The following is a 27,705-nucleotide window of genomic DNA, read 5'->3' as shown; positions in this document are numbered from 1 at the left end:
GTGTCCGCGGGATGACAGGCTGGATGGCAGCTTTCTGCTGCGATCCAGCCTGTCATCTCGATGTAGCAGAGCTGGAGCTGTCCTCGGAACCATGGATGATGTTGGTTTTTTATTATTTTTCTTTTATTGCAGGAGATCATTGGCTTCAGCTGGAATGGGCGTGATGGTAAGTATGGTTTAATTTACAACAATAAATAATTGTGTGTTTATTTCAATTAAAGGACTTTATTCTGGGTGTTGTGTTTTTTTTAAATACTTTACTAGAAATTCATGGCGGTCATGTCTAATATTGGCGTGACCCCATGAATTTCAGGCTTAGGGCTTGCGATAATACCAAGCTGGCCCTAACCCCTTTATTAACCCAGTGAGCCACCGCACCCGGGCCCTGGATGAGTTGGGTACAGCGCCAGAAGATGGCGCTTCTATGAACGCGCCATTTTCCGGGGTGTCTGCGGACTGCAATTTGCAGCGGAGGGGGCCCCAGAAAGCTTGGGCCTCCCTGCGCTGTGGATTCCAGCCCCCAGCTGCCTAGTTGTACCTGACTGGACACAAAAATAGGGCAAAGCCCCACGTATTTTTTTTTTTAAATTATTTCACGCCCATTCCAGCTGAAGCCAACGATCTCCTGCAATAAAAGAAAAATAATAAACCAACCTCATCCTTACCTTTCCATGGATCCCAGGACAGCTTCAGCTCTGCTACATCAAGATGACAGGCTGGACCGCTGCAGAACGCTGCCATCCAGCCTGTCATCCCGCAGACACTGAGACGCGCAGGCATGCTTGCGCTCCTCAGTGTCAGGCTGTGACGGCATCCAGATGAGCCGAGTCTCTCACGCTCACCGCATGCGCAGGAGAATTCTCCCATGCTGTCAGTGACGTGCATGAGGTGAGCTGAGTTCATTGTCGGCTTATCTGGATGCCGTCACAGCCAGACACTGAGGAGCGCAAGCATGCCTGCGCTTCTCAGTATCCGCGGGATAGTAGCCTGGGGAGCTCCGTGGGTATTACCCCCTTCCCAGGCTTCAAACATCTGCCCCAGCCATCTGCTTAACCTCCGCTAGAGCTTAAAATTACGGGGAACCCCACGCCAATTTTTTTTTAAATAAATCCTTTATTTTAACACTAAATGACAAGTACAGTAATCAACACTGTCACTCCACTTATTATATATGTGACTGACATGTTTCTATCTATCTAATCTATGTGTGAAGCTCTATTCTTTCTGTTATAAATTGTCGGGTACCGGTGTATGCCGCTGCTGAATTGCCGGCTTTTCATGCTTCAGTGTGAGCACTGTTCCCATCGATTTGGGCAACCACCTCCCCCAATACATTCTACATTATTGTTAGTTGTTTTCCTTCATGTAGAATTAACCTACAAGGAAAGAAAGGGTTTATTTTCATTCCGATATTTGTGTCCCATTGACTTGCATTGGTTTCCGGTATCGGAATCGGCGATATCCGATACTTTTTGGTTATTGGCCCGATCCAATCCGATCCGATATTTCCTGATATCGGAAGGTATCGCTCAACACTAGTGATGATGTCTTTCTAAAAAGTTGCAAAAACATCACAAAAAAGCATGAATATATTTTAATCGCTCAGCATATAATTTACAATCATTAACTAATTGTCTATTTTAAATTACAATCATTCAATATCTCATAGAATTTTAATCATTTAGGACAAAATAATAGCTCTATATGTACACAGTAACATGTTAGGTCTAATCTCAGGATATACAGTCGTTGAGGTCGAAGTCCATTTGTGATCTTTCATCTATTAGATATTCTATAGGGATTATATTGAGCAGCACACGACATGGTAACAAAGAAAATTCACAAAACAGTACAAGATTCATCCAGCAGTATACGTCTATATTATAGGATGGGTAATTGGGGGCAAACTAACTGGGACCTCCACTACCCCATGCATAGTACAAAATCAAGAGGGGAAGCATGAATAAAAAGACCATTGGTGGAAACTTTCACCCCATCAAGTCTCTGTTATTTACGAGAAGACAACCCAGTAGAATGTGATGTCCGCTAGCATCAACTTAGAACCAAGCCTTTAGACATCTGCATCATTTCCTCCACCTGTCTACAGAAAGTGAAAGCCTGCAGAGGTTTCTAAAACTCATTTTTAGCGAGCTTCAATCTCACATTTTCGAAATGTCACTCCTCGTAGTAAGAACATGATTTTAATGCCACGTGTAAACTTTGCTTTTCTTCTTCCATGGAAAGGGGTCTATTCATTATTTTGCCAAGGAGTCTCCATAAAACTTGATCGGTGTTACTTCCTTGTCCGCTAGACATCACGTAGACATTGATGTCGTCATTCCAAGTTGAGTTGGAGATGGCTCATCCATATTTTATTTATTAATTTTATCAAGTTTTGAAATCAGTTTTGGGGCACTGTAGGGAAGTCCAACTATTTCATTGAACGTAGAACGTGACATTTATTCCTGCTACACATACATTCATATGTCTGTAATTCGATAAAGAATTCTAAGTTTAGAAGCTTCTAGACAAGTTTACAAATTTTATATCTTGGCACAAAAAAATATCAGTGGGAATCTATGACCTTGAATCCCGACCTAAAAAAACATAATGAGGGTCCATGAGCTGACAGTCTAACTTTAATGGGATCCATGAGCTGGAACCTCAACTTGAGATGATATTATTAAGGTCTATAAACTGAAACTCTCACCTGTTCCAAAGGTAAAGAGACCAGTTTTCAGACTAATGTGCTTGAACCTCATCTATAATCTGTGAAGTTTTCTAGAATATGTCTTTAGAAGAACCAATCATTTTAATTGTGATGTATAATAAGTCACCACTGATCTCATTGATTTTCTTAGATTTCAGATATTCAGAGTTGTAGGGGGCACCAACCAGCCCCAAAAAGGTTGCAATTTTTTTGGAATTTGGGGAGGTTCCCTACATGGAAATCTCAATAAACTCTCTTTAAGTAGCACCTTTATCTCCTTTTAATAAGGCTATACATTATCTTTAATTTCAAAGTTGAATAGTCTAAGCCAACTTCTAGAAAGTTCATGAGACAACATATCACCTTTAGTTTTCAATATACAATCATTGTATAGCTCTTGTTTTTTTTTTAGATAAATGATTATTCTATAAATTACAAAATTAGAAATATGTTATAACTTTATGTAATGTGTATATTACTCTAGACGTTTAACTAGTCCAACAGGTCCATGGTGGCCTTAACCAATGTGAGGAACTCATCTCAGAGTTGACATCTTGAAGAATTGTTTTCATTTATTTGGTTATCCGTAGAGTAAAGCCATGGACGATCATTCATGATAGACTACCACAACTCAAGTTCTCCAAAGAACATCTGGCCTCATCATTTAGATATGACAAGACAGTCAAATTTGATTATCTCATATCTTAATGATCATTTTTCTCTGGATTCGTTCAGATGTACTGTGGCATATTCAACCTCATGGTCGTCTTCAAACTGAAAAATTGTCTTTTTGCTATTGTAGTTTAGATCAGCATAGACAATGGAGTCTTCTTCTTTTGGAGAGGACTTGTAACCCAAGTGGGCATTGTCATATGTGACCTCAACGGTTACGGCAGTCTGGTCTGTGTCCTTCAGAGTTCCTCCTTGTGTCTGTTTCGGACAGTTCTTCAGACTTCCTGACATGGCTACGAACTGGAGCTAAAAACAATAAGGACATATTAATACTCGATGAACAGTAAGATATGATCAAATCTCTACATTTCATCATTGGTGATATGTCATGAGTAGAGTTTGGGGAAGGTGGTGCTGCTCTTTTTATTGTCTCAAGCCCTGCACTTGGCTTTACACAGGGCATTCATTTCGCCTGAAGTGTGTTTTCGGCAACCTCATAGGCTCAGTAGTGTAATACTCAGAGGCATAACACATAAAAATACAGAAGTGTTGCAGATTATTACTGAAAGATCAAATGATTGAATGGTCAAGTCCCATGGTGAAGGAGCTAAGAAAAGGGTAAAAAGTCAAATAATATATTGACTGTAATGGACCGGGAAACAAGACTCACCTCTTCAGTAGTCGCAGGGTCCTGAGATGAGGTGCTGTGCTTAACTTTGGAGAAATTGAAAATAAAATGTTTTTTTATTAAAACAGATCACAGTAAAAAAGCTGTGAGAGTAAAAATATACAATACAATATACAAAGGAGGATCCCTCAATAGTGACTGTATCTACATAACTGACTATCTACTGTCTATACCATGACTTTTTACACTGCATTAAAATGCATTAATGTAATAAAAATGTTATAAAAAATCATTCTAACGTTTGGGGGTACAGGGTAATTACACGCTGACATTTGGGGTACAGGATAATGACACTGACACTCGGGGTACAGGATAATGACACTGACACTCGGGGTACAGGATAATGACACTGACACTCGGGGTGCAGGATAATCACACTGACACTTGGGGTACAGGATAATGACACTGACACTTGGGGTACAGGATAATGACACTGACACTTGGAGTACAGGATAATGACACTGACACTCGGGGTACAGGATAATGACACTGACACTCGGGGTACAGGATAATGACGCTGACACTTTAGGTGCAGGATAATGATACTAACACTCGGGGTGTAGGATAATGACACTGACACTCGGGGTACAGGATAATGACACTGACACTCGGGGTACAGGATAATGACGCTGACACTCGGGGTACAGGATAATGACGCTGACACTTGGGGTACTGGATAATGACACTGACACTTGGAGTACAGGATAATGACACTGACACTCGGGGTACAGGATAATGACGCTGACTCTCGGGGTACAGGATAATGACGCTGACACTTGGAGTACAGGATAATGACACTGACACTTGGGGTACAGGATAATGGCACTGACACTTGGGGTACAGGATAATGGCACTGACACTCAGGGTGTAGGATAATGACACTGACACTCGGGGTACAGGATAATGACGCTGACACTCGGGGTGTAGGATAATGACACTGACACTCGGGGTACAGGATAATGACACTGACACTCGGGTACAGGATAATGACGCTGACAATCGGGGTGCAGGATAATGACACTGACACTTGGGGTACAGGATAATGACACTGACGCTTGGAGTACAGGATAATGACGCTGACACTCGGGGTACAGGATAATGACGCTGACACTTGGAGTACAGGATAATGACACTGACACTTGGGGTACAGGATAATGGCACTGACACTTGGGGTACAGGATAATGGCACTGACACACAGGGTGTAGGATAATGACACTGACACTCGGGGTACAGGATAATGACGCTGACACTCGGGGTGTAGGATAATGACACTGACACTCGGGGTACAGGATAATGACACTGACACTCGGGTACAGGATAATGACGCTGACACTCGGGGTGCAGGATAATGACACTGACGCTTGGGGTACAGGATAATGACACTGACGCTTGGAGTACAGGATAATGACACTGACACTCGGGGTACAGGATAATGACACTGACACTCGGGGTACAGGATAATGACACTGACACTCGGGGTACAGGATAATGACACTGACACTCGGGGTACAGGATAATGACACTGACACTCAGGGTACAGGATAATGACACTGACACTCGGGTACAGGATAATGACGCTGACACTCGGGGTGCAGGATAATGACACTGATACTTGGGGTACAGGATAATGACACTGACGCTTGGTGTACAGGATAATGACGCTGACACTCGGGGTGTAGGATAATGACACTGACACTCGGGGTACAGGATAATGACACTGACACTCAGGGTACAGGATAATGACACTGACACTCGGGGTACAGGATAATGACACTGACACTTGGGGTACAGGATAATGACACTGACACTTGGAGTACAGGATAATGACACTGACACTCAGAGTACAGGATAATGACACTGACACTCAGGGTACAGGATAATGACGCTGACACTCGGGGTGCAGGATAATGACATTGACTCTCGGGGTACAGGATAATGACGCTGACACTCGGGGTACAGGATAATGACACTGACACTTGGGGTACAGGATAATGACACTGACACTTGGGGTACAGGATAATGGCACTAACACTTTAGGTGCAGGATAATGATACTGACACTCGGGGTGTAGGATAATGACACTGACACTCGGGGTACAGGATAATGACGCTGACACTCGGGGTACAGGATAATGACGCTGACACTTGGGGTGCAGGATAATGACACTGACACTTGGGGTACAGGATAATGACACTGACACTCAGGGTACAGGATAATGACACTGACACTCGGGGTACAGGATAATGACACTGACACTCGGGGTACAGGATAATGACACTGACACTCGGGGTACAGGATAATGACACTGACACTTGGAGTACAGGATAATGACACTGACACTCAGAGTACAGGATAATGACGCTGACACTCAGGGTACAGGATAATGACGCTGACACTCGGGGTGCAGGATAATGACATTAACTCTCGGGGTACAGGATAATGACGCTGACACTCGGGGTACAGGATAATGACACTGACACTTGGGGTACAGGATAATGACACTGACACTTGGGGTACAGGATAATGGCACTAACACTTTAGGTGCAGGATAATGATACTGACACTCGGGGTGTAGGATAATGACGCTGACACTCGGGGTACAGGATAATGACGCTGACACTCGGGGTGCAGGATAATGACACTGACACTTTGGGTACAGGATAATGACACTGACACTTGGGGTACAGGATAATGGCACTAACACTTTAGGTGCAGGATAATGATACTGACACTCGGGGTGTAGGATAATGACACTGACACTCGGGGTACAGGATAATGACGCTGACACTTGGGTTACAGGATAATGGCACTAACACTTTAGGTGGAGGATAATGATACTGACACTCGGGGTACAGGATAATGACACTGACACTTGGGGTACAGGATAATGGCACTAACACTTTAGGTGCAGGATAATGATACTGACACTCGGGGTACAGGATAATGACGCTGACACTCGGAGTGCAGGATAATGACACTGACACTTGGGTTACAGGATAATGGCACTAACACTTTAGGTGCAGGATAATGATACTGACACTCGGGGTACAGGATAATGACACTGACACTCGGGGTACAGAACCATCCCACAGAGATACTTAAAATACAAACTGCCAAAAAGTTACCTTTAAAATGTCGCAGACAGTAAATCAACAAGGAGATGGTGATAATAAAAGCACAGAGCCCTCCCAGGGTTGATACAATATATAACAATAATGTAAAATTCTGAATAGTATCTGTTCCCTTTGTGGTATTGCCTGGGGGGGTAACAGAATAAGAACATTACATATGCTGAAATATATTAATAAGATTTCAGTATCAGCAGGTTCCACATTGCATTCCTACTATTGGACGTCTTCACATCTGAGTTTAGGATAGATACTTTGGCCCAAACCAAACTTTTTTCTTTCCTTTTTACTTATTCATAACTTTGCATGATCCTAGTTATCAATTATTATAATGACATAATAAATAATATGAGCCTCACAGATCTCTTATACCAGATGGGAACTGATTGGCAAGCTCATAGGGAAGAGAGCTTAGGACCCAAAAACTCAGGTAGTTCCCAAGCCCCTCCCATGCCCAGTCTTTCTCTCTCTTCATTGGCCTGGGACTGTCCAATCACAATCGTTTATATGTTCTCTTATAAACAGTTGTTAAAAAGGGCAATTACAGAATATATTTAGGTGAAAACTTTTGTACAATAAGGAATTTCCAGAAAATATACAAAAATTACCAACAACTTTTTGCAGATATTGCTCTTAGAATAAGAAGCTTTTACCTGTCTCTGTGGTATTCATTGCGGTGCTTTTTTCAGTCGCACTTTCTAGTGAAAATGAAACAAGACATAAATAATCAATCTGGTCCAACAAAAAGGGAAAATATATTTTACATCCTCATTTACACGCTTGACCCAGTTATGAGAGTATGACTCAAACTAACTGTAAATTCTAAAGAAAAGGCAGCTTTTTTTTTAAACAGTTGATAGGGTATATTCCCATACAGAAGCTGAGCTCACACCATACCTGACAGATACCGGTTGTGTAACAGCAGAGACCAGAACTAGCTCTAATTACTGCTATTTCACTATTTAAGTGCAGCTGTCAAAACACTTGCAGTGGCTCCCATTGGCTCCCCGCAATACAATCGCAGGGAACCAATTTTTTATCACGGAAGCCAGGGGCTAAAAAAATAAAATTTAACAATTTAAAACATATTAAATCTAAAAATTGGAATCACGTTTCTTTTTTACTATTAAAAATAATGAAAGAAAAAAAGCATTCTTGGTATCACAGCAAACACAAAAAAAGTCTGATCTATCAAAATGTAAAATGTAAAAGATGTATAGAGTAAAAAAAAAATCAGATTTGGAAAATTGCGAGTTTTTTTACTCCCTAAAAAATGCCATAAAAAGCGATCATAATGTCATATGCACTCCAAAATTGTATGAAGAAAAAATTCAGCCTGATAAATGAAAAACAAGACCAAACACATCTCTATCAACCAAAAAAAATATTAAGTTAAAAGTCGACTCAAAACAAATCTTCATTGACAAATTTTACATTTTTTTTGTTTCATCACTTAAGTGAAAAAAAAACTCTCCAAGAAAATTATGCACATTTTGTATTGCCGTAATTGTACTGACTTGGAAAATCATGTTACCAGATTATTTTTATTGCAAAATGAATACAAGAAAAAAAAAATGGCAACATCACATTTTATCACCATTTCACTGCACTTAAATTTTTTTTCCCTATTTTTCAGCAATTTGTGAAGTAAAATGAATGATGTCGAAGATGAAAAAACAAATGCACAAAAATGAAAAATTGTCCTGTTAAAAAGGGTATAAAAGACTGTGGTTTTAATTGTATAGAAAATTCAGGGGAAATTTTTTTTTTCTTATAAGGTATTGTTTCATGTAAAAGTTGTTTAAAACCAAATATTTCATTTAGAGTTAATTTTTTATGACTTTTTGATTTTACAAAAAAAAATTATTTTAGATTATATTTGTATTAAACAAAAGAAAATAAAACATAAAAAAACAAAGATAATATTTTTAAATAGATCTATTATGCTAAAACATTTTTTTTAGTACTAATTTACTCTGGTCTCCACTACTGAACTTGTGAAATTTATTCCGAAATTTATTCTGGAAAAAAATAGTGTGCCCCATTTTATTGAACTGAAACCATTCTTGCTGATTGGAAAAGATTTTTTAGAAGTCAGAAAACCTTTTTAACTTTTTGCCTATTGCAGAGAAGCAATAGTTTGACTTTAAAAAAAAAAAAAAAAGTTTGACTTCATTTTTATATATTTGCTTCCACTTTATCAGGGTGTACTGGCAAATTTGCAAGTGTCAAAAAATACTGTACATAAAAATTAAAATTGTTTCACAATTTTTTTGTCACTGTACAAACAATATAATAAGTAATATAAAATGTAAAATAATAATATGAAATTATTATTATTATTATTATTGTTGTTGTTATTAATATTATTTTTGTTGTAAAATATAATATAACAAATAATATAATAATTAATATACAACATCATATTTAATATAATAATTATAATTTATATATATAATTATATTAATGTGTGATATATTAATATTAATGATATAATCATATTAAAAATAATCTAATAGCTAATATATTATATAATAGCTAATACAACAATACTACTAATAATACATATAATAGTAATACTATAATAACATAGTATTAAATATATATTAATATATATATACAGTACAGACCAAAAGTTTGGACACACCTTCTCATTTAAAGATTTTTCTGTATTTTCATGACTTTGAAATTGCCCAATTTTTCGCACTGACTGACCTTCATTTCTTAAAATAATGATGGCCACTCGTTTTTCTTTACTTAGAATTTGTATTATGGCAAGAAAAAAGCAGCTAACAGTCTATTCAGTAGGACTATCAGCTGTGTATCCACCAGACTTCTGCACAACACAACTGATGGTCCCAACCCCATTTATAAGGCAAGAAATCCCACTTATTAAACCTGACAGGGCACACCTGTGAAGTGAAGACCATTTCCGGTGACTACCTCTTGAAGCTCATCAAGAGAATGCCAAGAGTGTGCAAAGCAGTCATCAAAGCAAAAGGTGGCTACTTTGAAGAACCTAGAATATAAGACATATTTTCAGTTGTTTCACACTTTTTTGTTAAGTATATAATTCCACGTGTGTTAATTCATAGTTTTGATGCCTTCAGTGTGAATGTACAATTTTCATAGTCATGAAAATACAGAAAAATCTTTATATGAGAAGGTGTGTCCAAACTTTTGGTCTGTACTGTATATATATACATAAATGTAGTACTATATTATACATTAATATTAATTATATAATACTATTAAAAATAATATAATAGCTAATAAGCTGATATAATATCAATAATGTAATATATTATTGTATTATTTTATGTTACATTAGCTATTATATATATTATATAATATATTATATTAGTTTATATTAAGACAATAATATTAGCAATAATAATATATTATAATTATTCTATTATATAACTATATTATGTATACATAATTATACTATTATATATAAATATTAATATTACAAATAATATAATAACTAATAAGCTAATATAATAATAACAACGATAATAATAATGTACAGAAAAAATATTTTGCACTAGCGCTGTGTTTGTGAACTTCCAAGCTGCAAACTCAAGAGCACCTTTGCCTAAGTGCAGACTAGTGAAAACAGTAAAAATCCGATGTAAAAAGTTAAAGATGCGCTAAGAAGTAAATCCAAGTCGTAGAAATAATATCAGTATTTCATATGGATATAAACCAAATGGATATATAGGTGAAGGATTCGGAAAACGGTGTTTCCTATCTTTTAATATGATGATTAGTGATGGGCAAGCACTAAAATGCTCGGGTGCTCGTTGCTCGGGTCGAGCAAATTGGAAAACTCGGTTGCTCGACCTGAGCAACGAGCCCAATGTAAGTCTATGGGAAACTCGAGCATTTTTCAATCGGCTCCTCCCATTTTCCTGGAAAATACGTTAAGGAACATCCTTTCCAGGGTACGGCAAAATAAATAACCAAAAAACAAAAATGCTTCTCCCCACCTTGGGCTATGTTTACACGTAGCACTTTTGATGCGTTCTGGCATTTTTGAATCCTTTCAATGGTGAAGAAAACATTTACCAGTAAATGTCATTTTAACATTTTACAACCTTATCTGGCCATTTATGATGGAGGAACTCTGAAAGTCACAAAACTTACTTTTATAGGGTTATCAGGCGGCCCTTACTATTCTTAAAGGGCCAGCAGTCTGCCCTCGCTATTGTTAGAGAGCCATCAGTCAGCTATGCTTTGGTGTTCCCATTATTAAAGAGTGTGTCTCCTATACTGCTATTGGGTATGCAGTGACTGCAAGGGCTGCCAAAAATTTGGACGCACCCCAATACCCCTTTGAAGAGACATAGAGGAGGGCCTCAGTAAAAAAATGTTCCCATTATAAAGGAGCAGGTCTCCTATAGTGGTAATGCCCATGCTGTGACTGCTGCCAAAATTTGGGAAAAACCACAATAACAATTTAAAGACACAGTAACGAGTATGACATGTTCCCATTAAAAAGGAGTGTGTCTCCCATACTGTTTGCCTATGCAGTGAATGCAGCGGCTGCCAAAAATTTGGAGGAACTCCAATGCCCCTTGCAAGAGACGTAGAGGTCGGAGGGCCTCATGAAAAAAATGCTCCCATTATAAGGAAGTGGGTCTCCCATACTGTTGTTTGCCTATGCAGTGAAGCAACGGCTGGCAAAAATTTGGAGGAACTCCAATGTCCCTTGCAAGAGACGTAGATATGGTGATATGGTAGATATGGTGGTGATATTGTGGTGGATGAGGATGAGGAGAAGGAGGAGGACAAGAGCAATTAGACAAAATCAGGAAGCGTATACCCATGTCTGGGTGTGAAGACAAAGGTGCATAGGAATAGAGTTAGACCTCCCAAAAAAGACACTGTATTTGAGTTTATGTTACGCTGCTATCATTCGGTGGTGTTAAGAAGTTTGGCCCAATCAAGCCCTTGTTTTTTTTATAAGAGTCAGCCTGTCAGCATTTTCAGTTGACAGACGGATGCACCTATTGGTTATAATTCACTAAAAACCCACTCTGACAAAAACGCTAGTGTGGCATCCCAGGGGTCCGGTTGCCACAGTGGCATTGCCTCCCTCACCAGAGGTGATGCCATGCCTGGAAGCAAGCAGGGATCCCCTAGTCAGGGATACTAAACATGCAACACTTTCCTGGCTCCAGACCAGCAAGGAGAGCCCCCTCCCCTTGGCAACTGGGATCTGGGGGCGGGGTTAGTCTTAGTGTGAGGAGTTGAAGCGAGAACGTTGAGGAGAGAGGAGCTGGGGACTGGAGCTGCACGGAAGCTCACCCCAGAAGAACAAACACATAAGAACTGGACACCGGAGTCCGAGGCTGTGGGGCACTGAAGGCCCAGCCGCAGAAACCGGAGGGCAGAAGACTGCAGGTCTCCTGGCCCCATCAGACGCCCGGAGGCTCAGCAGCACCGCAGGGTCCAGCACCGCCACTTGGAGCGACGCACCAGCAAGGCCCGAGCTGCCTGCCATACGGGTGAGCACAGAAACACCGCACTCAGGGACGAGGGCCACCGCACCGCTACAAGCAGCAGGGCCAAAGAGTTTAGTGGAAAGGGAAGGCCCCCAACTTCACCTGGCAAGGAGGATTCTTTTTTTGCTTCCAGGCTGCCCGGACTTCCACTTCTAGCCAGTACCCTAGTCCCGGCTTGTCTAAACAGCACCAGTAAAGACCCTGGGACTGCACTTACTTGTCTCTGTATTTCTTGCTGCGTCATCAACCCCTGCACTACAACGCCCAGCACAACCTGCAACATCTACACTGCCCTGGAGCTAGCTCTTCCTTTGGAGAGCCACACCATCCCTGCTGCAGTAACATCAGCTTCAGAGGACTGCTCCGCAGCGGCGGCTCCCTTTTGCCGCATTCCACAGGTGGCGTCACGAACTCTATAAAAACACTATATATCCCCGATCCATAACCCTTTTTATTGACCACTCTGGGTCACAGACCGGGTCACCCCCACTGTGACATTCCCCCAGCATCTACCGGCCCGGCACCGGGTACCCCACGGCCCAGGGGGCACGTCACTAGTGGTAGGGCAGGTCAGGACCTCCAAGGCGTAGAGAGCCAGTCCATGCCATGTGTCCAGCTTGGATACCCAATAATTATAAGGCGCAAAGTAATCACGAGGACGTTGGTATGGTCGGTAAGATACTCCTTCAGCATCTTCCGAAACTTAAATCTACTTGTGAGAGTAGCCCCCTCATCAGGGCCTGTGTGATGGGAGGGTCTGAGAAAATTGTCCCAGAGCTTTGACAGTGTTCCCCTGCCTCTGCTGGTTTGGATTTGTGTCTCTCTCGCCTGTAGTCCTTGGTTGTCCAACGAACTGTGACTTCTGCCGCCAGCATTTTCAGGTGGGGATTTTTTTAATAATTCCGCAACAAGGGCATTTGGGTACTGCCCCATTTTATTAGGCCTGTCCTGCATGGGAATAAGAGACAGAAAGGTCTCCTTGTAGCGTGGGTCTAAAAGTGTCACCAACCAGTAATGACTGTAACCCAAAATTTGGAGAACGCGAAGTTCACGGGAAAGGCTGCGTTACATAAACTCAGCTATGTGTGCCAGACTGCTAACAGGCAAGACTTCCATGTACTCACCAAGAGGACGACTGACCATGCTCTTCTCCTCTTCCTCCTCCTCCTCCTCCCTGTCCTCAGGCCACCCCCGCTGAACAGACGGTATGACAGTTGTGCAGGTAGTACCATCTATAGCGCAGGAAACTAGCTCCTGTTCTTCTTCCTCCTCTTTCTCATTGTCACCCAATTCACGTTGAGATGAGATGAGGCTGGACTGTGTGTAATCACCCTGTATGGTTCCTTGCTCCATCTCATCGTGCTCCGTCTGCAATGCATCCTCTTTAATTGTGAGTAGAGAGCATTTCAGAAGACAGAGAAGCGGGATGGTGACGCTAATTACGGCATCATCGCCGCTCACCATCTTGGTGGAGTCCTCAAAGTTTTGGAGGATGGTACAGATGTCTGACATCCATGTCCACTCCTGAGGTTTTATGTGTGGAGTCTGACCTGAATACCGATGGCCTTGTTGATGCTGGTAGTCAACAACAACTGCCCTCTTCTGCTCACAAATCCTTCCCAACATCTGCAATGTAGAGTTCCAACTCAGAGCTTCCTGAGCTGGAAGCTGCAAACGCTGCTGAAGAACGGCAAGGCCGGAGGAAGCTGTAGCTGACTTTCTAAAATGGGCACACAGGTGGCGTACTTTGACAAGCAGATCCTGCAGATCCAGGTAGGTTTTGAGAAACCGCTGAACCACAAGGTTAAGCACATGGGCCAGGCATGGCACGTGTGTGAGCTCGCCTCTCCTCAGAGCCGAAATCAGGTTCTGGCCATTGTCACACACGACCATGCCTGGCTGTAGGCTTAGCGGTGTGAGCCACAGATCTGCCTGCTCTTTCAGAGCTGTCCACAACTCTTCATCATTGTGCTGTTTGTCACCTAAGCATATTAGCTTCAGCACAGCCTGTTACCGATTGGCCTAGGCAGTGCTGCAGTGCTTCCAGCTTGCGACCGATGTGGTCATTTTGGAGATGGAGGCTGAAGAGGAGGAGGAGGAGGTGCAGGAGCTGTAGAATGTGGGGCCAACCCTGATTGACCCAGGGCTCGCAATCCTCGGTGTCGGGAGGACGTGTTCTGCCCCAAGGTGTCACGCTGTCTCTGTGTACTGGAGGTAGGGGGCCTAAGCTGACCCTAAGCTGGGGCCCTGACTAATCCCTCAACCTGGAGGTACTGTTAAAGGTACAGAGGTCCAGGCCGCCAGCGTAACCCCTACCTCCTGAGGATCCCTGCACCTAAGTAATCTAGTCCTGAGAAGGACCCCGATCACAACAAAAGGGGACAGGTAATAAATAATATGCCCACACTCAGTACTTAGACGAACGAGACAGTACAAGGGTAAAACCAAAACCACCTTGCATACAAAAACTACACAACTACAACAGAGGGAACACCAACGGGAAAGGAGATAAATGATAAAGCGAGGAAGGGAAAAAACACTCCAAATACACTTAGCTCTGAAACTCCAAATACCACGATCCGCTCTGTTAGTCTGCATGAAATGCTTTCACCGACACTTCCCCAACAGACCGGCAGGCATTTGAAGGAGTCCCACTACAGCAGCATTGATTGCAGCTGGGCGAGGCTGGACCTCGTCTAGCACAGGGAGAGAGAGTTAACTCCCTCACTGCCGAAAAACACAAAGCACCAAAAACTCAGCTGCGAGAAGTCAGGCTGTGTAATTGTGACGATCTTCGTGGCGACACACCCGTGACAGTACCCCCCCTTCTACGAGGGGCCTCCGGACCCTCAGGGCCAGGTTTATTCGGGTGAGTCGTGTGGAAGGCCCGAACTAATCGGTCTGCGTTAATATCCGACGCAGGAACCCACATCCTCTCCTCAGGACCATACCCCTTCCAATGAACCAGGTACTGAAGGGACCGGCGATTAAAGCGTGAATCGATGACCCTCGATACCTGGAACTCCAAGTTACCATTGACCACCACTGGATGGGGAGGTAAAGGTGACGGTACCACCGGCGCCACATACCTCTTAAGCAACGATCTGTGGAACACGTTGTGAATTTTAAACGTAGGGGGGAGGTCAAGATGGAATGCCACCGGATTAATTATAGAACTGATCCTGTACGGCCCGATGAACCTGGGACCCAGTTTCCAGGAGGGAACCTTAAGTTTTATATTCCTGGTAGACAACCATACCCAATCGTTCACACTTAGGTCCGGACCAGACACTCTCCTCCTATCAGCCATACGTTTGTATCGGTTCCCCATAGTATTCAGATTCTTCAGCACCCCTCCCCATACTGAAGCGAGTGATGAGGAAAATCGTTCCTCCTCAGGAACCCCCGAAGAGCCCCCCCTACTGAAAGTACAAAACTGGGGGTGAAAACCATATGCCCCAAAAAACGGGGACTTACCAGTGGACTCGCTCCGCCTATTATTAAGAGGAAACTCTGCCAGAGGTAAGAAAGAAGCCCAGTCCTCCTGGTTCTCTGACACAAAACACCGGAGATATGTCTCCAAGCTCTGGTTCATACGTTCCGTCTGACCATTGGTCTGAGGATGAAAAGCCGATGAGAACGATAAATGCATCCCCCGCCGTGTACAAAACGCCTTCCAGAATTTGGACACAAACTGAGACCCCCGATCTGACACCACCTCGGAGGGTACCCCGTGAAGCCTCACAATCTCCCCAATGAACACCTGCGCAAGAGTTTTAGCATTAGGAAGAGCAGGAAGAGCGATAAAATGTGCCATCTTGCTGAACCTGTCCACTACAACGAGTATGACCGTTTTACCCGAAGACGGAGGGAGGTCCGTAATAAAGTCCATAGACAGATGAGTCCAAGGACGCTCCGGGATCTTCAAAGGTAAGAGGGCCCCAGACGGACGGGTATGTGAGGTCTTAGAGCGCGCACAAACCCCACAGGACGCGACAAAAGTTACCACCTCCTTATGTAAGTTAGGCCACCAAAACCGACGTGAGAGGAGATCCACAGTTGCTTTACTCCCCGGGTGTCCCGCAAAAACTGAGTTATGGTGTGCCTCGATCACCTTTTGTCACAACTGATCTGCAACAAACAGTCTCCCCGGAGGTCCAACAGGGGCGTCCCCCTGAGCCTCCAATACCTCCTCCTCAAGCTCAGAGCATACTGCCGAAACCACCACCCCCTCCTGAAGGATAGGAATCGGGTCGTCCGTATTCCCGGCCCCAGGGAAACTACGAGATAAGGCATCCGCCTTTACATTTTTTGACCCAGGACGATATGTAACGACAAAATTAAACCTGGTAAAAAACAATGACCACCTAGCTTGTCTGGGATTCAGACGTTTCGCGGACTCCAGATATAGTAGGTTCTTGTGATCGGTGATGACGGTGACCGGATGGACTGCCCCCTCTAAAAAATGGCGCCACTCCTCAAAAGCTAACTTAATGGCCAAGAGTTCCCTATTGCCGACATCGTAATTCCTCTCAGCGGACGACAATTTTTTTAGAGAAAAAGGCGCACGGATGCCACTTACCAGGGGACGAACCTTGTGACAAAACTGCTCCCACCCCTACCTCGGAAGCGTCTACCTCTACAATGAATGGCTGTGACGCATCAGGTTGAATGAGTATGGGTGCCGAGGCAAAACATTTTTTCAAGGAGGAGAATGCTTGACAAGCCTTGTCAGACCACCTAGAAAAATCCGTCCCCTTTTTAGTCATGTCTGTGAGAGGCTTAACCATGGACGAGAAATTACGAATGAACTTCCGGTAATAATTAGCAAACCCCAGGAAACGTTGTAGTGCCTTAAGATTCTCTGGCCGATCCCACTCAAGAACTGCCCGCACTTTCCCAGGGTCCATACGAAAACCGGACGCTGAAACCAGGAAGCCTAAAAACTGGAGTTCCTGTACGGCGAACACACACTTTTCCCATTTGGCATACAGTTTATTATCCCGCAAGATCTGTAACACCTGCCTAACGTGCTCCTGATGAGACACCAGATCCGGCGAGTAAATTAAGATATCATCCAGATATATGACAACAAACTGTCCCACAAGGCGGCGAAAAATGTCATTAACAAAGTGTTGGAACACCGCCGGGGCATTAGTCAGACCGAATGGCATGACAAGGTTCTCATAATGCCCCTCCGGAGTGTTAAACGCCGTCTTCCACTCATCCCCCTCCTTCATCCTAATCAGATTGTACGCCCCCCTGAGATCCAAATTAGAGAACCATTTGGCGCCCACAATCTGATTAAAGAGATCGGGAATAAGTGGGAACGGATACGGATCTCGGACCGTAATCCGATTAAGTTCACAGAAATCCAGGCAAGGGCGTAGGCCTCCATCTTTCTTCTTAACAAAGAAGAACCCCGCGGCCACCGGTGAAGATGAAGGTCTAATATGCCCCTTAGCCAGACTTTCTGAAATATAATCCTTCATGGCCTGCCTCTCAGGACCAGAAAGGTTATACAACCTAGCTTTAGGTAACTTGGCCTCAGGGAGCAGTTTTACAGAACAGTCATACTCGCGATGAGGAGGTAGTTCCTGACACCCTTTCTCCGAGAATACATCCTCAAAGTCCGCCAGAAATGGAGGTAAGACCCTAGGAGTAACCGCACCGATGACCGTATTCATGCAGTTTTTATTACAGAATTTACTCCATTGGCTTATCTCTCTGGATTGCCAATTAATAACCGGGTTATGCTTAGTTAACCAAGGAAGGCCCAACACTATAGGAGTGGGAAGACCCTCCAACACGTAGCAAGACAACAGTTCTTTATGTATCGCCCCCACTTGAAGTTTTACGTTATGCACAGCTTGCAAAAAACTTCCCTGACCGAGAGGCCTGGCATCGATCGAGAATATGGGGATGGGTTTAGCCAACTCACTCAATCGCATACCTTGAACCTGGGCAAACCGAGCGTCCACCAGATTAGCCCCGGCCCCACTATCCAGAAGAACAGATATCCTCTCAGTTCTCGTACCCACTACCACCTCTGCCGGTACGAGAAACTGAGACGAACCTAGGGACGAAATACCTACTCCCAGATTGCCGTCCACCACACAACCTGGGATCAACAGTTTTCCGACGACTCTTCACTCTGCAAGGGACGGGATGGACACCCCCCAATAAAATGTCCCTTTCTCCCGCAGAAGAAACACCTTCTTGTCTTATGACGCACCACCGGTCCCCTCCCCCGAAATGATGTCCCTCCTAATTGCATAGGCTCCTCTGGATGGACCAGGGAACCACCATATGAGGGGACCTTGTAGGAGGTGGAGTCATCACAGGGGGTGGAGTTATCCCGCACCTCTCCCGAAGCCGTCTGTCAATGCGAATAGCAAGGGCCATAGCGGCTTCCAGTGACGCGGGAGAGTCATACTGTGCCAACACATCCTGTAATTTGTCGGATAAACCTTGACAAAACTGGCTCCTAAGAGCCGGGTCATTCCACTGGGTGTCAGTGGCCCACCTACGGAACTCCGAACAGAATTCCTCCGCCGGACGATCTCCCTGCTGGATCCTACGTAACTTAGATTCAGCAAGGGAGATCCGATCCGGGTCATCATATACAAGACCCAGAGCAGCAAAAAACCTATCCACTGACTGGAGAGCCGGGGAGCCCGGGGGAAGAGAGAACGCCCAAGATTGTGGGTCCCCTTGTAGGAGCGAGATGACAATTCCCACCCTTTGTTCTTCACTCCCCGATGGCCGAGGCCGCAGCCGAAAGTACAATTTGCATGCCTCCCGGAAAACAAAAAACTTGTCCCGCCCCCCAGTGAACCTGTCAGGGAGAGCTACTTTAGGTTCTGGTCCGGCTTGCTCCTGAGGATACAAAACCTTGGACCTAACGTCCGCCAGCTCCATGGACAAACCCTGCAACTGCCGAGCTAGACCGGCTACTGGATCCATGGTAGCTGGAGAAAATCTAAGTGGTCGGTGAAAATGTCACGCTGTCTCTGTGTACTGGAGGTAGGGGGCCTAAGCTGACCCTAAGCTGGGGCCCTGACTAATCCCTCAACCTGGAGGTACTGTTAAAGGTACAGAGGTCCAGGCCGCCAGCGTAACCCCTACCTCCTGAGGATCCCTGCACCTAAGTAATCTAGTCCTGAGAAGGACCCCGATCACAACAAAAGGGGACAGGTAATAATATGCCCACACTCAGTACTTAGACGAATGAGACAGTACAAGGGTAAAACCAAAACCACCTTGCATACAAAAACTACACAACTACAACAGAGGGAACACCAACGGGAAAGGAGATAAATGATAAAGCGAGGAAGGGAAAAAACACTCCAAATACACTTAGCTCTGAAACTCCAAATACCACGATCCGCTCTGTTAGTCTGCATGAAATGCTTTCACCGACACTTCCCCAACAGACCGGCAGGCATTTGAAGGAGTCCCACTACAGCAGCATTGATTGCAGCTGGGTGAGGCTGGACCTCGTCTAGCACAGAGAGAGAGAGTTAACTCCCTCACTGCCGAAAAACACAAAGCACCAAAAACTCAGCTGCGAGAAGTCAGGCTGTGTAATCGTGACGATCTTCGTGGCGACACACCCGTGACACAAGGTTTGACAGGGTCCCGGCTTCCACTATATTAACCCAGTGTTCCGTCAGCGAGATGTACTGTCCCACAAGCACTTGTCCATGTGTCTGTGGCTAGGTGAACTTTCCCAGTAACTGCATTGTTAAGGGCACGGCTAATGTTGTGGGACACGTGCTCGTTTAATGTGGGGAAGGCACACTGGGAGAAATAGTGGTGGCTGGGGACCAAGTACCAAGGGACCACCGCCGCCATCAAGTTGCGTAAAGCTGCTGTCTCCACGAGCCTACAAGGCAACATTTTGAGCGCAAGAATTCGTGAAATATGTGAATTTAGTAGTGTTGCCTGTGGGACTTTGGCTGCGTATTTGTGCTTGCGTTCCAAGGACTTGGGTAGGGACAACTGAATGCTGTGCTGGGAAAAGGATGTGGACCACGTGCTTGCTGATGGTGCTAGTTGAGAGTGTGCAATGACAAGTGCAGGGTGGGAGGCATCTTCGCATGTTCCATGGACAGGGGATTGGCGTGCACGCACATCAGTGGAAGAAGCAGTGGTGTCACCCACAGACACTGTTTCTGGACCCTGGGTTTCGGCCAACTTAGTCAAGTGCTTTTCCGCCATGTAATGTACTAATATTATTCTTCAGAGACCTAGTGTGAATAGCTTGACCGACATACTGCAACAGAATGGAAGGCAGAAGTGGCTGATTTTGGAACGCAGTTATATGTGAGATACGTCTGACAAAGAACCACGGTTTTAAATAGCAGGCCTGTAATTTACTAATATTATTCTTCACAGAGACCTAGTGTGAATAGCTTGACTGACACACTGCAAAAGAATGGAAAAGGAGGCCAATATTTTCCACGTTCAGTTCAAATTTCTGGATGTTTATCGCTGAAATATGGAACAGATCTGGCTATATTCTGCAGTGAGAACAAGCAAATGGGGCAGAAAAATGGTGTACTCTAGATTGCTTTTTTAAGCAAATAACCAGGATTAAGATAAAAAAAAATTTGCCCTGGCCTCTGATTTCTGGGGCTATGTCTACAAATATATTTAAGAGCAGCAGCAGCAGCAGCAGACAGGACGTTCAATGCACTATGTGCACTGCAGTCTCCCACATACCGTGCCTGCCTGCCTAACTCCTGCTATCATTACTAAATATATGCAGCTGGAGTAGTCCTCAGAAGGACTGTTAGTTCAGCTGGATATATATATATATATATATATATATATATATATGTTGTGGAATACCTATACTAACTATAAACAAGCAAATCTCTCCCTGACTCAGCAGCAGCTCTCCCTACTCTGCCTGTTTCCGGGGTAGACTGTGACGAGCATGGCGGCGCCCGGTCTTATATAGACCTGATGATGATGCCAATCACTGTAATGCCCACAACCAACATGGCTACGGCATTACAGTGCGTGGCAGGCAATCCCTGCATGTTCATTGGCTCTCTAAAGAGTGCCAAACATGAAGGACGGGGACCCGAGAAGTGGCGAGCACGTTCACTCATCACTAATGATGATCCTTTTCAGATCATTGCACTTTGCTCGATGGAGATCCTGGCAAATGTCCTGCAGAGAGTTGCACTATGCTTAATAGAGATCCTGGCAAAATGCCAAAAAAGTCCGTCCCGTTGTACTGGGTACTGGATTGTGTGTCTGTGTGTCCTAATCTTTGGTGTACTCGTGGGGTGCGTGTGTCCACAATCCACGTGATGGATAAGGAGCTGAGCGATATGGATGTGGTGCTGGCCGGTCACCATATATCGCGCAGTGATTCCAACAGGCTGCCGCCTTTTCAGGTAAGTGACGTCACTCAAGCAATGTGTGCTCTCCGTCAGGAAATGAATTCCGGAGTGAGTACCTTTCTTAGGCGTTTCAGCGGTTATGACCGCCTTCATATCTCTGATGAATATATGGTGACCGGTCGGCACCACATCCATATCGCTGAGGACAGTTAATTTGGAGCGAACAAAAGGATCATCATATTAAAAGGTAGGAAACACCGTTTTCTGGAACCTTTACCTATATATCCAATTGATTTATATCCATATGAAATACTGATAGTATTTCTACATTTTAGTTTTGGATTTACCGTATATACTCGAGTATAAGCCAAGCTATTCAGCACATTTTTTGTGCTGAAAAAGCCCCCCTCGGCTTATACTCGGGTATACCAAGTATACAGAGAATTCGTTGGTGACTAGGGATGGGGGGGGGGGGTTGCGGCGGCGGAGGAGCAAGGCACATGCGTGTGCCCGCTGCTAAGGGAAATGAATATTCCCCCTTCTTCACTCCCATGGACATATTAATTTCTCTTTAGTAGCGGGCACGGAGGAGCTCTGAGCTGCGGCTCCTGCTGACCGTGCCCGCTACTAAAATGAATGCATATTCTCTCCTTTCCACGCACATGGTCCCGGCGTGGTGAGGAGTGAATATGCAGGCAGCAGCTCACATCAGCTTCTGAGAGCGTGTGCTGCGCCTCAGAAACTGACATGAGCTGCTGCAGACAGGACACAGCACTGGAGCAGAGGTGAGGAAAGATAACTATGTGTTTATTTGTTTTAAGTGTGCTGTGATGGGGGCATGCATACCAGGATTTGGGGATGAGGGGGCCATGCATACCAGGATTTGGGGATGAGGAGGCCATGCATACCAGGATTGGGGGATGAGGAGGCCATGCATACCAGGATTGGGGGATGAGGAGGCCATACATACCAGGATTGGGGGATGAGGAGGCCATGCATATCAGGATTGGGTGATGAGAAGGCCATACATACCAGGATTGGGAATTAAGTGGCCATGCATACCAGGATTGGGAGAAGAGGGGTCCTATGCATACCAGGATTGGGGGGATGAGGGGGCCATGCATGCCAGGATTGGGGGATGAGGGGTCCTCTACATACAAGGATTGGGGGATGAGGAGGCCATGCATACGAGGATTGGGGGATGAGGAGGCCATGCATACCAGGATTGGGTGATGAGAAGGCCATACATACCAGGATTGGGAATGAAGTGGCCATGCATACCAGGATTGGGGGATGAGGGGCCCATGCATGCCAGGATTGAGGGATGAGGGGTTCTATACATACCAGGATTGGGGGATGGGGAGGCTATGCATACCAGGATTGGGGGATGAGGGGGCCATACATACCAGGATTGGGGGATGAGGGGGCCATGCATACTAGGATTGTGGGATTAGGGGTACCATGCATACCGGGATTGGGGATGAGTGGGCAATGCTTAACAGGATGGGGAAATTTACCAGTAGCTGCTGCATTTCCCACCCTAGGCTTATACTCGAGTCAATAAGTTTTCCCAGTTTTTTGTGGTAAAATTAGGTACCTCAGCTTATACTCAGGTCAGCTTATACTCGAGTATATACGGTACTTCTTAGCGCATCTCTAACTTTTTACATTGGATAATAATATATTAATATTTTCTATTATATTAGCTAACGTATTATACAGTACAGACCAAAAGTTTGGACACACTTTCTCATTTAAAGATTTTTCTGTATTTTCATGACTATGAAAATTGTACATTCACACTGAAGGCATCAAAACTATGAATTAACACATGTGGAATTATATACTTAACAAAAAAGTGTGAAACAACTGAAAATATGTCTTATATTCTAGGTTCTTCAAAGTAGCCACCTTTTGCTTTGATGACTGCTTTGCACACTCTTGGCAATCTCTTGATGAGCTTCAAGAGGTAGTCACCGGAAATGGTTTTCACTTCACAGGTGTGCCTTGTCAGGTTTAATAAGTGGGATTTCTTGTCTTATAAATGGGGTTGGGACCATCAAATGTGTTGTGCAGAAGTCAGGTGGATACACAGCTGATAGTCCTACTGAATAGACTTAGAATTTGTATTATGGCAAGAAAAAAGCAGCTAAGTAAAGAAAAACGAGTGGCCATCATTACTTTTAGAAATGAAGGTCAGTCAGTCTGAAAAATTGGGGAAACTTTGAATGTGTCCCCAAGTGCAGTTGCAAAAACCATCAAACGCTACAAAGAAACTGGCTCACATGAGGACTGCCCCAGGAAAGGAAGACCAAGAGTCACCTCTTCTTCTGAGGATAAGTTTATCCAAGTCACCAGCCTCAGAAATCGCAGGTTAACAGCAGCTCAGATTAGAGACCTGGTCAATGCCACACAGAGTTCTAGCAGTAGACACATCTCTACAACAACTGTTAAGAGGAGACTTTGTGCAGCAGGCCTTCATGGTAAAATAGCTGCTAGGAAACCACTGCTAAGGACAGGCAACAAGCAAAAGAGACTTGTTTGGACTAAAGAACACAAGGAATGGACATTAGACCAGTGGAAATCTGTGCTTTGGTCTGATGAGTCCAAATTTGAGATCTTTGGTTCCAACCACCGTGTCTTTGTGCGACGCAGAAAAGGTGAACGGATGGACTCTACATGCCTGGTTCCCACCGTGAAGCATGGAGGAGGAGGTGTGATTGTGTGGGGGTGCTTTGCTGGTGACACTGTTGGGTAATTATTCAAAATTGAAGGCATACTGAACCAGCATGGCTACCACAGCATCTTGCAGCGGCATGCTATTCCATCCGGTTTGCGTTTAGTTGGACCATCATTTATTTTTCAACAGGACAATGACCCCAAACACACCTCCAGGCTGTGTAAGGGCTATTTGACCAAGAGGGAGAGTGATGGGGTGCTCCGCCAGATGGCCTGGCCTCCACAGTCACCAGACCTGAACCCAATCGAGATGGTTTGGGGTGAGCTGGACCGCAGAGTGAAGGCAAAAGGGCCAACAAGTGCTAAGCATCTCTGGGAACTCCTTCAAGATTGTTGGAAGACCAACTACCTCTTGAAGCTCATCAAGAGAATGCCAAGAGTGTGCAAAGCAGTCATCAAAGCAAAAGGTGGCTACTTTGAAGAACCTAGAATATAACACATATTTTCAGTTGTTTCACACTTATTTGTTAAGTATATAATTCCACATGTGTTAATTCACAGTCATAAAAATACAGAAAAATCTTTAAATGAGGTGTGTCCAAACTTTTGGTCTGTACTGTATATATAATATTATATTATATAATAATAGTAATAATATAACTACCGTATTTTTCGGACTATAAGGCGCACCGAACCATAAGACCCAAATTTTGGGGTGGAAAATGGGGGAAAAAATATTTTTTATAAGATGGGGGTCCGTTTTATAGACTGAATAGGTATCTTACCTGGGAGGGTGGTGGAGTGGGGGTTACAGGAGGCAGGGTCCTTCAGGAAGCCGGGCCTGGCGCTGGTGGCTGGAGATGGGGGTTTGGGTGCCTGGGGCTGGGGGCCTGGTGGCTGGCGCTGGGGGCTTGGTACTGGTGGGCTGGTGGCCTGGCACTGGTGGCTGGCCTGGTGGCTGGCACTGTTGGCCTGGCACTGGTGGGCTGTTGGCTGGCGCTGGGGGCTTGGGGCCTGGGTGCCTGGCACTGGTGGCTGGCACTGGGGTCCTGGTGGCTGGCTCTGGGAGCCTGGGGCTGGGGCCTGGTACCAAGGCCAGTGTCTTGCTGGCATGGCAGAGCGGCGTGAGCAGCTTCCGGTGCATACGGCCATATTTCTGAAGCTGTGAACTACAGAAAAATGGCCCCCGACATGGCAGAGCTTATCTCCATTTTCCCATAGATCACAGCTTCAGAAACATGGCCACGCACACCGGAAGCTGCTCACAGCAAACACCAGGCAAATACCGGCTCACCTCCTCCTCCTCCTCCACTTCTGCCGCCGCCTGCTGCTGCTGCCACCGCCGGCACCTTCCTGATGGCCCTGCGATCCCACTCCACCACCACCGGTAAGTTACTTTCTGACCATAAGACGCACCTCCCATTTTCCTCCCAAATTTGGGGAGAAAAAAGTGCGTCTTATGGTCCGAAATATACGGTAATATATAATATAATATATATACTACAAAATATAATAACTGGAAAAAACTGTAAATGGGCCTCATCTACCATGTGCTATTTCTAATGTTTGTGGCTTTTTTTGTGGCAGATGGCACCTTGCAAACGATTAAACGATATTAGTCAAACCAGACTGATTTCGTAAGGAAGAGACATCCAATAGCAGGGTTGTTTTATTTTTCGCAAGAGCATGAGCTCTTCATCTGAGTGAGCAAAAAATGTGAGCAGTGCCACATAAAAAAGTGCACAAGAATGTGCTGCATGGCAATCCACTCCAATAAACGTTTCCCTGTCCCGCTGGACAGAAAGTCACAGGGAGAGTCAAGGATCAGTGGCTTCCCCTCGACAAAGCTTTGGGAGTGCCCGGCATTCTCCCTGTATCCTCCTGGGTTGCCACCTTAGAGGAATTGAGAGCTCAGTCTCCTTCGGTTCTCCTTCAAAGGGAGAAGAACCACCAGGGAATGCAGGATGTCGCAGAATTTGATGGCCACACAATCCCCTTGCAGGAAATGGGAACCCAAATGGTAATTGCGTCCCGAACAATCCTTGTGACAAGGACTACTCTTCCCGTGGCTTCAATTCTGGGGGTCAGGGCAGAAGCTGCTGCCATATTCACTGATAAGAACAGATAATTTTGGGGTCTTGCAACCTTGACAATGCACAGCAGGGTGTCAGTTGGCTGTGAGGACTTTGATGTTGAGTCTAAGGAGATATTTTTCCTTGTAGAGACCACCAGTTGGTGTAGAGAGTATTATAAGTAAGGTAATGCTACCTGGGAAAAAGGGCATGCAAATGAGTTCTCCTCCAGAAGGTGGCACTTCAATAGGTAGCACTAGAAAGAAATCTCTCACTCTTCTAATGTGCATACCTTTTTCCAAGGATCACGACCTATCAGTCTCCCTTTAGCAGTGGTGGTCTCCTCAAGAAGAAACCAAACCCCACCTTTGCACTGGCCTATTAGCTAATATACTTTACATTTCACATGAACACAGTGAAAACCTATGGGACTCACGAGACACAAGTTCTACAGTGCGGCCAATTATCTGCTGATCCTTCCAATTGGCTTTACATTGATAATATCCAGTGGCGTTCATTTGTACAGAGTCAAATTTCAGAACATAAACAGCGCTGTCTTCTTTCTGGTCTTCCAGCTTCGAGTAGATCCCATCTCTGGTTCTCACGGGATCACACTGTTGTCCGGCTATTTTACACCAAGTAACATTAGGTAATTCCAGGTTACAGAGCCGCACCAGGCAATGCAGGACAAGAGACTGCCCTGGTAAAGTGCCAGAGTTTTGGTTTTGTTCGATGGTTATTCCAGGTCTACACGGTGAACTGTCTCCTACAGAAAAGACCAAAAAGATTGTTACCAATGTAGACATGTAAAGACCAACTCCACCCAAATCCTGAATTCCCCTAGAAAAATATTTAGATTTGAGAGTCCTCAGTGGTTGATACCTTT

General features: G+C 44.6%; 1 protein-coding gene across 1 annotated transcript in view; it reads right to left on the bottom strand.

The window, feature by feature from the left end:
- Window positions 1-1,225: 1,225 nt before the first annotated feature.
- The window catches only part of LOC141253091 (B- and T-lymphocyte attenuator-like), a 45,123-nt gene continuing 18,643 nt past the window's right edge, over window positions 1,226-27,705 (bottom strand). Inside the window, exons 2-6 of the mRNA XM_073670849.1 lie at window positions 27,256-27,585; window positions 7,853-7,897; window positions 7,197-7,328; window positions 4,053-4,096; window positions 1,226-3,688 (exon numbers count right to left, since the gene is read on the bottom strand). Coding sequence (XP_073526950.1) covers window positions 3,422-3,688; window positions 4,053-4,096; window positions 7,197-7,328; window positions 7,853-7,897; window positions 27,256-27,585 — 818 coding nt within the window. The 3' untranslated portion in view covers window positions 1,226-3,421. The remainder of the gene's footprint in view (window positions 3,689-4,052; window positions 4,097-7,196; window positions 7,329-7,852; window positions 7,898-27,255; window positions 27,586-27,705) is intronic.

This window comes from Phyllobates terribilis, unplaced genomic scaffold (genome assembly GCF_046119375.1).
Source record: "Phyllobates terribilis strain yellow unplaced genomic scaffold, ASM4611937v1 Scaffold_2__4_contigs__length_985480577, whole genome shotgun sequence".
NCBI lineage: Eukaryota > Metazoa > Chordata > Amphibia > Anura > Dendrobatidae > Phyllobates > Phyllobates terribilis.
Note: the sequence above shows the minus strand (reverse complement) of the source record. Positions and strands in the feature narration are given on the sequence as shown.